Source organism: Dermacentor albipictus, chromosome 5 (genome assembly GCF_038994185.2).
Source record: "Dermacentor albipictus isolate Rhodes 1998 colony chromosome 5, USDA_Dalb.pri_finalv2, whole genome shotgun sequence".
Taxonomy (NCBI): domain Eukaryota; kingdom Metazoa; phylum Arthropoda; class Arachnida; order Ixodida; family Ixodidae; genus Dermacentor; species Dermacentor albipictus.
In genome coordinates, this window is record NC_091825.1 from 129109670 (window position 1) to 129122397 (window position 12728).

The 12728-nt window shown below is 41.1% G+C and overlaps 1 protein-coding gene across 4 annotated transcripts in view; it reads right to left on the minus strand.

Annotated features, from left to right (window-relative positions):
- Positions 1-997: 997 nt before the first annotated feature.
- The window catches only part of Upf2 (UPF2 regulator of nonsense mediated mRNA decay), a 51162-nt gene continuing 39431 nt past the window's right edge, over positions 998-12728 (minus strand). Inside the window, exons 33-40 of one of the 4 annotated variants that reach the window (XM_065437702.1) lie at positions 11363-11530; positions 10144-10228; positions 8306-8391; positions 7699-7761; positions 6643-6721; positions 4542-4653; positions 3576-3598; positions 998-1283 (exon numbers count right to left, since the gene is read on the minus strand). In XM_065437702.1, the coding sequence (XP_065293774.1) occupies positions 1270-1283; positions 3576-3598; positions 4542-4653; positions 6643-6721; positions 7699-7761; positions 8306-8391; positions 10144-10228; positions 11363-11530 (630 nt within the window). In that variant the 3' untranslated portion in view covers positions 998-1269. Of the gene's footprint in view, positions 1284-2969; positions 3403-3575; positions 3599-4541; positions 4654-6642; positions 6722-7698; positions 7762-8305; positions 8392-10143; positions 10229-11362; positions 11531-12728 lie in introns of those variants that run through there. The other 3 variants (XM_065437700.2, XM_065437701.2, XM_065437703.1) reach the window with 3 other exon arrangements.

The window sequence follows — 12728 nt, forward strand, 5'->3', positions numbered from 1 at the left end:
CACATTCTGATAGGCTGTCCCAAGTTTGAACAGCAAAGATGTGCTCCGAGGACAATGTAGAATAATCCCTGAAGATCCTCCCTTCAGCACAGAAAAGTTGCTTAAGTCATGGGGTAACGCGTCATTACATCAATCAGCTGTGAAAGCTTTATTAACTTTCTTAACTGAAAGTATCTGTATTAATATTTGGAATGTTATGTGCTTTTGCATTATTTGATTTACTTAATTGATTGACTATGCAGTTTTTTTATATCGACTGTTCGTGCAAAGTTTGTAAAATGTACTTTATTGCTGAAACATATTTACATATAATTTTATGCGATCATCAGATCATTGGACAATTGTTTATAGAGAAGCTGGTTACACAATAGTTGCCAGCATTTCTAATTTAGTCCAATTATATCCCTCTCTCACGTTTCCAGTACATTTCCCTTAATGCTTAAACCATTTTAAGCTTATTCTTCAGCAGTATGTGTTTGTGTTGTAAAATGCTATCGAATACCTATGTATGCCTGAGAACCTGTGAACATTTGTAAAGCCCCAAGGAAACAACACCGCAAGGGGGGAATAGCACGCATTACTTTCTAAGATTTCCCTGAGCGCACACATATCGTGGGATGTATCACACAAGCAGCATCGAACTTAGAACAGCACAAACTGACACGCAACGCACCGTTATCTGATCGCGGTGATTTTTCCAGCAGCTTCAGTGTTGCCTATTTCGCCTGCTTCAGGAACTTGTCTGAACAAGACTGCTCCGACAACGTACCCCTCTTGTATACTTTCACAACATTAAGACTTCCCACAGTATGATCAGAAACCAATGAGAAAAACTTTTTTGCAAACAGAATTTATTTTTTTTTTCGTAAATCCTGACACAAAAATTATGAAATGAGCCCAAATTTGTGAACTTTACGGAAAATTCGGGAGTGTTGGCAGGTAGGCCTATGCAGCACTTCTTCTAAGGAAGCTCGCAAGAAGACACGTTGTTCATACCTTCACACTTACGCTGCCTTGCGAGAGGCTTTTATTGAAAGAGAGAGAGTGGGTGGAAGGAACTATGTACACAGGCAACATAGCAGTGCCGTTGGCACCCCCGTTGTGCAGACGGCTTTCCCTTCAGCACGATGACGGCCGCCGCCTCTCGGCATCAGCTTGATGTCAGCTGTTCATTCAGCGGCTCAGAACGGCAGGAAGGCGTGGCAATGCGTTTGTGCTTTGTTGCCTCCATGGCCTTGGACGAGGGGAACAGTGGTCGTCTCTCGATGTTCACTCAGCGCTTCCTGTGAAACAATGCGGAGAAAGAAAAAAGTGGCTCTAGCTTGAAAAAGTAAAATTACAGAAGCATTATAACTACTGGGTTCGAAAGATATGGGATTGAACCAGAAAACGAAAGTAAAATATACGTAGAGAAAAACATGAGTACTACCTGCGACCCAAAGGCGCAATGGGTGCAGGCATGCTAGAAATAAATATTCTGCTACTTTGTTGCATGCCAAAAAATTAAATATTAATAAACTATGGAGGTAACGTCCTGACTCTACACAGTGGGATATGAGAAATGGCATGGCAGAGATCTCTAGATAAATTTTGACCACCTGAGCTTCTTCGACTAGCACTCAATGCACGGTACATGGTTGTTTATGCATTCCGCCTGCATCAAGATGCAACCGCTGTGGCGACGAATCGGACCTGTGACTTCTTGCTCAGCAACAGGCCACCACAGCCCAGAGCCACTGTGGCAAGTTTTTATAACACTGAGACTCGGCGAGTTAAAATAAATGAGTATGAGCAAGCCTGTCTTTTTATAACTGAGTAATTATACAGTAAATCCTTGTTAACTCGAACTCTGATATCTCGAAATATTGGTTAAGCCAATATTTTTTTTTTTCGCCCGTGCTTTAAGCCCATGTGTCTTGCACTTCTTATCTCGAAAAGTTTTTGCACCGTTTTCTGGATATCTCAAAATGTCAACTTCGAAAATACCAGGAAAAAGGCAACGGGAGTATCGGCGGTGTCGCTCGTACTCACTTTTCACCCAGTGGCAGCTCGCTAGCTGAGCCAGATACCAGGCTCCGTGCTTATCCTTCTTCCTTCTTTCTATCTATCACCACTCGCGTGCACTTGCTCAGCTAGGAGTCAAAGTCTTTTGTCTCCTCTCGCTGACACATCAATGTAGTCTCAGGGTATTAATCGTGACCTTGAGCAAGATGACTGGCATTCTTGAGCAGCTGCGATCAGCCCACCCCTTGCCCCCCCCCAAAGAAGCCAACATGCGAGCCCACAGCATTTCAGCGAGAGCACGGCTTGATAAGTATGCTCGCTTCATGCTCGCACAACCGGAAGCTATAAATGCCGCGTCACTCATTCGTGTTTGCTAAAGACGTCACAATTGCACTCCTCCGTGGTTTTCGGTTTTCGAAGTTAAGTTGTATGGAACTCATTGTGGTGCAGAAAGTAGCAGTTTCAGCTTTTTGGATGTCTGAAAATGGTTATGCTTGAATGACTGGCTTCAAATACATCATTAGGATCAATCGTCTTGACTCTGTGCCTAGCATGCTGCCTTGGCAAAGTGCCAGTAACACCCTCGCACACAGAGGCTGACATCTCCGGAGTCGGTGCCGAGAAAGAAATTGAAAACATTGCTAGTGGTATTTTGGAAAGGCTCCACGTGGTCTATGTGCAGCCAGAGGGCTTCATTTTCGTGATTTCACTTATTTCGAATCTCCACTTATCTCGAATGCTTTTCCGGTTTTTGCAGCTTCCAAGTTAGTAGGGGTTTACTGTACATTTCAAAGCAACCAATCAAAAACATCTACACAGCTCCAAATTTCAGAGCAATACACTGCATTTGGCAGTTCCTCCAATCGCGAATTAGTAGGTTAAACGATACCACCTACCTTCTGCCTTCGCAGACTCCATTTCACACAAAACAAGTAACACTACAATGACTACAGAGATTTCTCTCACTGTTTGGCAACAAGAAAATAGTATGTCATATATTAAAGAAAGATACAAGTATGTCTCAGGTACGTAATTCGATGTAACATTATGTCTCATACTCTTACATCGCAAAATATGACAATTATTACGCGGTAGGTGTCCCACACATTAATTTATTCACTACAAAAAGAGTGGAGTGGCACATTACTGTAACCTGCAGCTTCAGCACACCCCCTACACTGGTGACCAAAACATAGTACATCGCCTACCAGAAGCACAAACACGCACAATATATATGTTATTTGACGTAACCGCGAGGCCACAAGTAGTAGTAGTTGCAATGTATGAAGGTAGCCGTTCCGTAGAAAGTGTCGCAGATCAAACACAACTGCACTGTGATACATGTGAAGTGAGATATATATGACCGAACTACTTGCGTATCTTTCGCAGCGTTGTCGGCTAAGTAGGAAACATACCAGTTAGTAGCAATGCATTAGTCAAAAAGTGCATGCGGGCTACACACGTCAAAAATGCAAAATATTGTTTCTCCCCCAGTTAAAGAACTGTGGGCCTTTCAAGGACCACAAATAGTTGCAATGAACAAAAGTTGATAAAAACAAGATGTGCCTTACGTCTATCAGAAGCGTGTGGAGACCTGCAATCGAATATGTCCAAAGCGCTACATATGTAGCAAGTAGCCGCTTCTAAATGCGTTACGACATTGTTACTTGAAATTTTTTATTCAAAAGAGGGAAGTGATTGCAGTAACAAACAAATTTTAAATACATAAACATAATATTGAAACAGTGATTCAACGCCTAAAGGCAAGACAAGCAGTGGTGCAACATAGAACAACACAGTATTTTGATGCAAGAAGTTTTTAAAAATATATCTTGCTCTAATGTCTCCCGATTAATTGGCATCATAGTGAAAACCACGTCATGCCCAGGCTCAGTTGTTTCAGTATTCCGAATTCCAGTCACATAAAAATCAAGCATTATTCTTATTTTAGTACATACGGAGCATCTTTTATTAAGGCCAAAAATTGAGTAAATCTGCCACCATTTTTTATAGCAATCTATGCAGTTCATCTCTCAATTTCATGCTCGAGCTACAAGAAAAATGTTTAATGACTTCAAGAAGCTTCTGTGGGTATCACTTGATTACCCGAGCATTTGTCTATTAACGTACTACTTCACACTTGTTTTTCATAACAGTGAACTTTAATGAGTATTCTAACAGAAAATTTTGGTCTTGTTTCTATTATTTATTGGATAGCCATCAACCCAGTATTTTCTTTTTTTTCCCCGTCCAGAACCGCAATGCACTTGGCATGCGTTTAGAAAGGGGTGGATGAAAGGCACTGTAATATTTGCGGTGCTCTTGAGGAACAGAGGCTTCATATCACAGTTGTGAAGTTGGCAGCTACCTACCTAACGAAGTAAAAAAAGGTCAAACACAAAATTTTTTCTCAGAGCTCTTCTAAAACACATTTCTCTTGCACAAGGTGCCAATTTGTAAACCTCAACTCTCGTGGTATGGTGAAGGCCCTATAGTTTGTAAACGGTCAGAGATTAGTAAACTTTGAGAGTGCATACTTATTTCCGAAGATGAGGTCCGCGTCAGGAGCTCCCTTGGGGTGTTGATATTTGTGCCTCCGGTCGCGGTTCAGGTTTAACACCACAGGTCTCTGCTGCGCTGCAAGCATTTCTTAACAAAAGAAAAACACAACAAAAAAATTAATTAAACTTAGTTGCACCAGCTGCACAATATCTTTGCAGAAACATCTCAAGCAATGAAGTAAAAATTCACTTTTGTTGTTTCCAAGGCACTGTATTGCGAAAAAACAGTGATGTACATGAACTTGATGCAGAAAATTATACTGCGGCAAAACCCATCTCCTGATCACTATGGACGGTAATGTGTTTAGCATGTCTCATTTCTAATTCTGAACTTTTCACAACCATATTGCTAAAGCTTTGTGTTAAAATGTTTGTCGCTTATGCAATGGAGCCAGGTTAGAGCATAGTTCTCGCCATTTGTGCAGGTTAGACTGTTTGCCAAGGTGAGATTCTTGATACAGTCAACTCCTGTTGACTTTTCACTTTATTTGAGCACACTGTAAAGTTCTGGAAAGAAACCATAGTATTACGTTGCTTGGAAGTTAACTTGTTTACTTGAAATGTGAAAGCATCCCACTTCAGTTAAAGGCCAACAGCAACAAAATTTTTAACTGTGTAAGTGCAGTTTCAGATAATTAAGGCATATTGCAGCCTCTGTGAAAGGTTTATGCTTCCAATACGAGTGGATGCATCACAAAATGCTAGCTAAAATCTATGTTTTTCTTACTAAACTATAAAAAAAATGCCGCCATTACCACCCACCAGAATGACATACAAGACTGCAGAGAACTAGCGCCCGTGTCATCTGCTTCCCTTGCTTGTACAGGCCCCGTGTATCAGGCCCTTTGTGTGTGCCTCTGTGTGTGTATTTTGTTTAGCCCTTTCCTCTCTGACCTCTTTCTAACCCCTATTTTCCAACCCCAGTGTAGGGCAGCAAACCAGAGACTAATATCTGGTTAACCTCCCTGTCTTACCTCTCTCTCTCTTTCTCCCCCCCCCCCCCCCCCCCCCCCCACCTTCGTGTATCAGCTAACAGGTCTTGCACTTCTGCTGCTAGACATGCAGATACATAGTATACTGCTAGCTGCTTCATGCGCTTAGGCCCACAACACTGCATGCTCGCGATGTCCTTTTAATGTAAAGCATCCTCTGAGTCAAACCAGTTTTGAGTATCTGGCTGTCTATGTTCACAGAACAGAGCCTCGATGCGTTCCGTCTCCGCTCGGAGACGAGGAGCATATTGAGGCGACCAAGCTAAGGAACCTTAGCCACCTTAGACAAGCAGGCAGCTACCAACATCTGTAGTAGAGTATAGAAAGCGACAGAGGCTCGGCGCAAAGTGCCCATTAGGTTTCGCTTGTTTCACCTTGGAGCATTGGTGGCATCGCATTCCGGCTTTGCCAAGATTACTCTAATACTAGTATGGATTCTATGGATGTAGAGCCAAATTAGCCCAAGAGAAATTTCGTTGCAGTTTGCCTTTAATCCAGCCTGCATCTGCTCGCACACGCGGTGGTCACTAAAAGCTTGAAAACAAGAAATTCAGCAGATGGCACTACTGCTACCCTAGTTGTGAAGCTGTTTTATTTTTATCTTTTGGTGGCCTATGCTCCTTCCGCCCAGAAAGCCATTCGTTCCTGTTTGTTTCATGTCGCATCATGCTGAGCAGCATTTAAACATGGCGGCTCTCTGTGCCACGTGCTGGTTGAGTCGCAGTTTAAAAGCAAGAAGCGAAAGGACACTACAGGCTACATTAAGCAATAAAAAAAGCTTTGAATTAATTATTTTGCTGCTCCTTGTTAATTCTACCATTTGGATAATTTGAACAAATCTTGCAATTCTGCAAGGGTCAAATTAACATGAGTCAACTGTAGTCTGTGACTAACGAAGTAGATTGAGCAGCCTGCATAGTAAGCAGTAAAATTAGCCATTAACATGTGCTGGCATTAAATGCAAAGAACAATTATTGCACAAGCTGCTGTTCTTGAAACATTATCAATGTTCCAATGGAACATTTCAAACAGAGCTCACACCACTGAAATACAAGCCTGCAGAGCCTGTTTTTCTTTTTCCTCACCTTGGTAATCTTCTTCCTCTTGCCTTTCATTGATGTTCAATGTGAGCATCTTCACTTGTTCCTTCTCTGCTCGCTCAGCCTGTAAGAGCCAGAAAATGTATTAAGCACTTTCGCAACAGTACAAGATGGGAAAAGATGCAGTGTTTAGGCACACAATTAGTGGAGCTAGTTTGTGGCTAACCACTTAAATTTATGTGAAGCACTTAATAATAATAATAATAAAAATTGGCAGGGGCTTAGCTAAGGTTAAGCCTGGATATCTCGAAACGAAATGGTTCGGTGATGCTTATGGTTTAGCTTATGGTTATGCTTTATGATTTAGCCTATGGTTACACTTACGGTTTAGCTTATGGTTATGCTTTATGATTTAGCCTATGGATATGCTTACGGTTTAACTTATGGGTATGCTTACGGTTTAGCTTATGGTTATGCTTTATGATTTAGCCTACGGTTATGCTTACGGTTTCACTTATGGATATGCTTTAGTTAACTTATGGTTATGCTATATGTGTGCCTTGTGTAGTTATGCAAATTGCTTATCAATGATACATACCATAAGTTATGCAGGATTATTAAACTTCTTTATTCATATTTGTTGGGCACATTGTCTGGCGATTTCTGTACAGCCATAAACACAGCTCTCTGTATCGGTAGTATCACTACCTTCTCCTTCCATGTTGAATGCGCACGCCTATTCTCTGGCAAGCAGTTATATAGTCGGCCTCCGTGATAAACACGTGCTTGCGGCGAATGTCAAATGATGTCGTATAGCGCGCGGCAGTGGCCACCTGCGGCGACTCCAAACACGCTTATGGAGCCAATTCGGGCTCCAAACACGCTTAGGGAACCGATTCCGACATACGCCGGGTTGCGCGAAGCGCGGTGTTGACTAGCGTAGTGAAGCTTTTCGCTTCAAAAAGATAAACATATCAAACTCAAAGAACTAGTTCAAGTAACAACAGCACACTAGACACTGCGACAACAAGTGCAAGCTTTATAACCATTAACAATAACTAACGATTGATCATGATGAACTTGCTTGGCAGGGACACTCACCTCCTCCCTGTCCTTCAGGTTTTGTGCAAGTTCTGAAGACACTGGAACCTCCAAGCTCTTGAACTGCGCGCACACAGGAAATATGACACGTGACCTTACTATAAGCTTTTTTTTTCATTTCGACAAGCGACAAAATACATGTCAACTCCATTGTGATATTATTTATTTTCATTCTTAACGACAGGTAAAAGCCCTTGTTAATAAGTGCAGTCACAAAGTTAATTCGTACAAATAATTCCAATGTCCTTTGCTTGCTAAGGCAGGATAATATCCATAAAAGCAGTACCTAAAAGTCCTTTGCATTTTACTGTAAGGTAGGTCTAGCGTAAAATCTTGACAGGCAACTTTTGGTAAGCCACACAGCAACCAAAGTATGTGATGAGGGTAAAACAGTAAACATTTGCAAATAAAGCATTTTCTCACAACTCTGGAAACCTTGTAAGAAACATTAAGCAAGAAGTTATTACCAAGCACTGTCTCCAACAACACAACCATTCAGCATTTTCAATGTTTTTAGAGACAATTGGCGGGAGAACTGTCCAAAGGACAAACGTAACGGTAACAGCATCAGCCAGCTAAGTAAGAAACAAAATGTTTTGTCTCAGACCTGGGGCTTGTTTCCTTTGCGGGTCATCAGAATAAAGTTCATGGTGTTCTTGTCTTCCTCGCCTTTCTTTTCCAGAAGGTTGCTATCTGCAACGACCAGAAGACAAGAAGCTCAACATCGCTAGTACTAAGCAGCACCTTGAAGTAGACCAGCTGTCCCAGCTAACACAAACCACATTAAAAAAAAAAAGAAAGCAAAGCTTTCTTTGCAGATGAAAACAACCGTGTGTTGCTGGTAACTTCCTGCAGAAGCCTCCAGTATTTTCTGTTCTTACTATAGATCAATTGGTATTGATTATCGATCAAACTTCTTAATTAGTGAATTAGCCCGCAAAGCCATTACAATGTCGCTGGCTTGCGCACCTCATCGGTTTTCCTTGAAGCATGAAAAAAAGAAAAAGTAATCTGTAATCGGTAATGTGTTGCAAACAACTCATCATTTTCAAGTGAGCTCTACAAACCTTGCACGGACGTACTAAGTGTAAACTTAGTAATGAGAATTTCCTTGATTAATCAGAACTAATTATTCTATTAATGAAAGCACAAAAGAATATTGTAAGCTTCTCGAGAAGGTCACTTACACATACAATTGGTTTCACTCGCACAGAAGCTTCTGCTTTTTCTTTTTTAATCGTTTTTTTTTTACCAGCTCCATGTTAGCAGGGACACCCCATAGATGCGATAGAATGCGATGAACAGCACAAGGTAACAACAAATGAACCACACAATGCACACGCCATAAGGACCAAAAGACTGCGCCTGCGTGATCCTTTTCGGGCACAAATTATTTCTGTGTGCAGAAATATACATCAGCATATATATATATATATATATATATATATATATATATATATATATATATATATATATACTTCATCAAGATGCATCATTAAAAACACAAAGCACAAAAATAGGCAGAATTTTATTTTTTTCTTGTATGCACTCCAAAGACTAATTTTGGCTAAGATAATTTTGGCCGGTAGCCCCAGGTTCGAGTCCTGGACCAGGACAAATTTTTCTTCAACTGTGAGGCCCTTCTTTCGAGGAACCCATATGAGTTTCCTTTGCAGCACTTGTTACGACTGGGTGGATGTCTAATTTTCCCTTTATTAATTACACACATGGATGAGTGGAACTATGCTCTCGTTTTTTCGCGATGCTAAATTGCCACTCACTATATATATATATATAATATATATATATATATATATATATATATATATATATATATATATATATATATATATATATATATATATATATATATATACTTCATCAAGATGCATCATTAAAAACACAAAGCACAAAAATAGGCAGAATTTTATTTTTTTCTTGTATGCACTCCAAAGACTAATTTTGGCTAAGATTGTCCATTTTGCTGAAAGCGTATATGTTGTACATGAAAACGCACAGCCCGTTGGAAATTTCACCTGATGTAAATTATCATTGTCAAAGACAACAAAGCGAAAACAACTCTCTACATGATCAGGTGTTGGTGCTACCGAAAAACACACAGACCACCTATCTTAACGCACTTTTTAAAAAATTTGCTAGGTACATAATAAACAATTTCAAAGAATAGATATAATAAGCTGTCTAATGATGTGCACAAAAGATTTAGTATTATTTTTGCTAGTGCTTGTCATTAGGTGTTCTGTTTAGGCACCATGCTATAAAGGGGGTTGTGCGCCATTATAGTATATTATACCAACTAGCCCTATAGTATAATATACTATACTACAGTATATAGTATAGTAACTATAGTATACTACCAACTAGCCCTAGTTGCATTCCTTTTTCAACATCTTCGATGATATCAAGGCAACTGCAACCACTTACATGTTTTTTTCTGTTGGCCAGTGCCCTTTAGGCTCATGGGGATGACAATATCTGCTTGTGGTTTCACTGAGTCCTGGCTGCGATGCTGAAACATAGGTACATTTTGCTCAAAACTCTCAAAGAGGTCTGTTTCCATTAAATGAAAAGCAGAGGCTGGACATTAATGCCAGAATAATTAGTACTAATACAACCACTTGCGCACATTTACAATTCATGAAACACGCAGAATAGTTATGCATGGATAATCTGCCTTTACACGAAGCCCACGTCTCCAATTTGCAATATCTGAAAAAGGGCGGAGAAAAAAATATCTGCATGCTTATCAAACCGTACGAATGACCACGCACAACAATGATCATATCTCCATAAAAGTAACTGGGCACAGTTGTCGGCGTGAAACAAAGCTGCGGAAGCAATCCTGTTTTGCACATTCAGTCATCAATGCTTTCAGCACGGCTCACTACTGAAGTGCATTGCTGCTACGCAGTAAAGCAAAGCATTGTCATAAATGGCATGCCGCAAAGATACGGCACGTCCTTGAGGTAGCAAACCACAAACGAAGACTTCCTGATGCCCTTTGTCACAAAGAAAACTTGAGGTTCAAACTTTTCCATACTGGTGGAAATGACAAAAAATTTACAATATTTAACAGAGATTTCCAGAACCCTGGTAGAGAAAGGGGTTAATAAGCTGGAAGTGCCTTGACAGTGTTTCCGAAAGTTACGAAACTAAACAAGTCGTTATATAATCAAACCTCAACATAATGAACATGCATATAACGAATTATTAGCTATAATGAAGAAAATTTAAAATCTTCCTTGTTAATATCAACCTGCAATAAATAAAGATGTAATAACAAATTCTGAATATAAATGTCAAATGTGGCTTCATTGTAATGAGGCTCAACTGTATTGAACATTTAGTAAGTCAGGTGAAAACTAAACCATAGCATTGTGCGAATGACTGACCTACTCTGAACTATGGACTACCCAAGGTTCAACAAAAAGGACTTCCGTCTTTTGCAAGCTTTTTGCCATGCAATATTATTCTGCAGTTAACACACACAAGCCAGAAATTAACAAGAAGCCATTTTCCAATCAAGAAGGAAGAGTGCAGCGACTGCATCATCTGATAGCCTCGGCAGCACGCAAACCGGATATAAGTGCTCGCAAGATTCTGGGACCTGCACAGAGTTCCAAAAGGGAGGCATGAGACTCACAAGTATGCTTTCCGACATCATCTTGTCAAACGCTGCCATGAAGTCGTCGTCCTCAGGACACGGGGCACGTCGGGGCCTTTGGTTGACCAATGTCACATCTTGCTGAGAGCTGCCTGGCTCCTCCTCCAAGTTGCCGGCTTCGTCCTCCGTGCTTGACCCAACCTCGTCCTGTACAGCGAAAATCGCATCAGCAAGTGGCCTCTTTTTCTGAAGTGAGGGTGGGGAGGGGCACCGATTACCCCCTCCCCACCTCCCAACCACAGCTATCTTTCAGGAACTGAAAAAGTTAGTTAAGGGGTTTCACCTGCCAAAACCACGATTTGATTATGAGGCAAGCCGTAGCGGAGGTCTCTGGAATAATCTGGACCACCAGTGGTTCTTTAACATGCACCTAAATCTAAGTACACGGGTGTTTTTGCATTTCGCCCTCATCAAAATGCGGCCGCCGTGGCTGGGATTCGATCCCGTGACCTCGTGCTTAGCAGCCCAGCACCATAGCCACTAAGCAACCACAGTGGGTGTCCAAAGATTCTTCAGAATATGTTTGATTGTAACGAATTCCATTTCTTTGACATTTTGCAAGTTTCCCAGTGTTTCATCACACATTGATGACGTAATAATTCTGCGGAAACCCACAAGGTGGAGAGAAGCAACTAATCAAGGAAAAATGAGATGTCCACTCAATCGTAGCAATATCAATTGCTACAAAGAAAAGCTTCGCAGTTGGAGAATAATTCGTCCTGGTCCGGGACTCGAACTGGTCCGGGACTCGAACCCGGGACCACCACCTTTCCAGGGCAGCCGCTTTACCATTTGAGCTAACCAGGTAGCTAACATATGGCAGGGCGAAGTCAAACTTATCAACAACTTGAAGCAAAGGAAAGAGTTCGACGTAATAGTTCTGTGGAAACCCGCAAGGTGGAGAGAAGTAATTAATAAAGGAAAAATGAAACATCCACCCAATCATAGCAATTGCTACAAAGAAAAACCATATGGCTTCCTCGAAAGAAAAGCCTCGCAGTTGAACAAAACCAATCCTGGTCCGGTGTGCTAGCCACCTGGTTAGCTCAGATGGTAGAGTGGCTGCCTGGGAAAGCCGGTAGCCCCAGGTTCGAGTCCTGGACCAGGACAAATTTTTCTTCAACTGTGAGGCCCTTCTTTCGAGGAACCCATATGAGTTTCCTTTGCAGCACTTGTTACGACTGGGTGGATGTCTAATTTTCCCTTTATTAATTACACACATGGATGAGTGGAACTATGCTCTCGTTTTTTCGCGATGCTAAATTGCCACTCACGCTGATCATTACTCTATGGTATCAACAAAAATACCCAACATCACTTCAGTTGAGTACTACATTAAAAATAC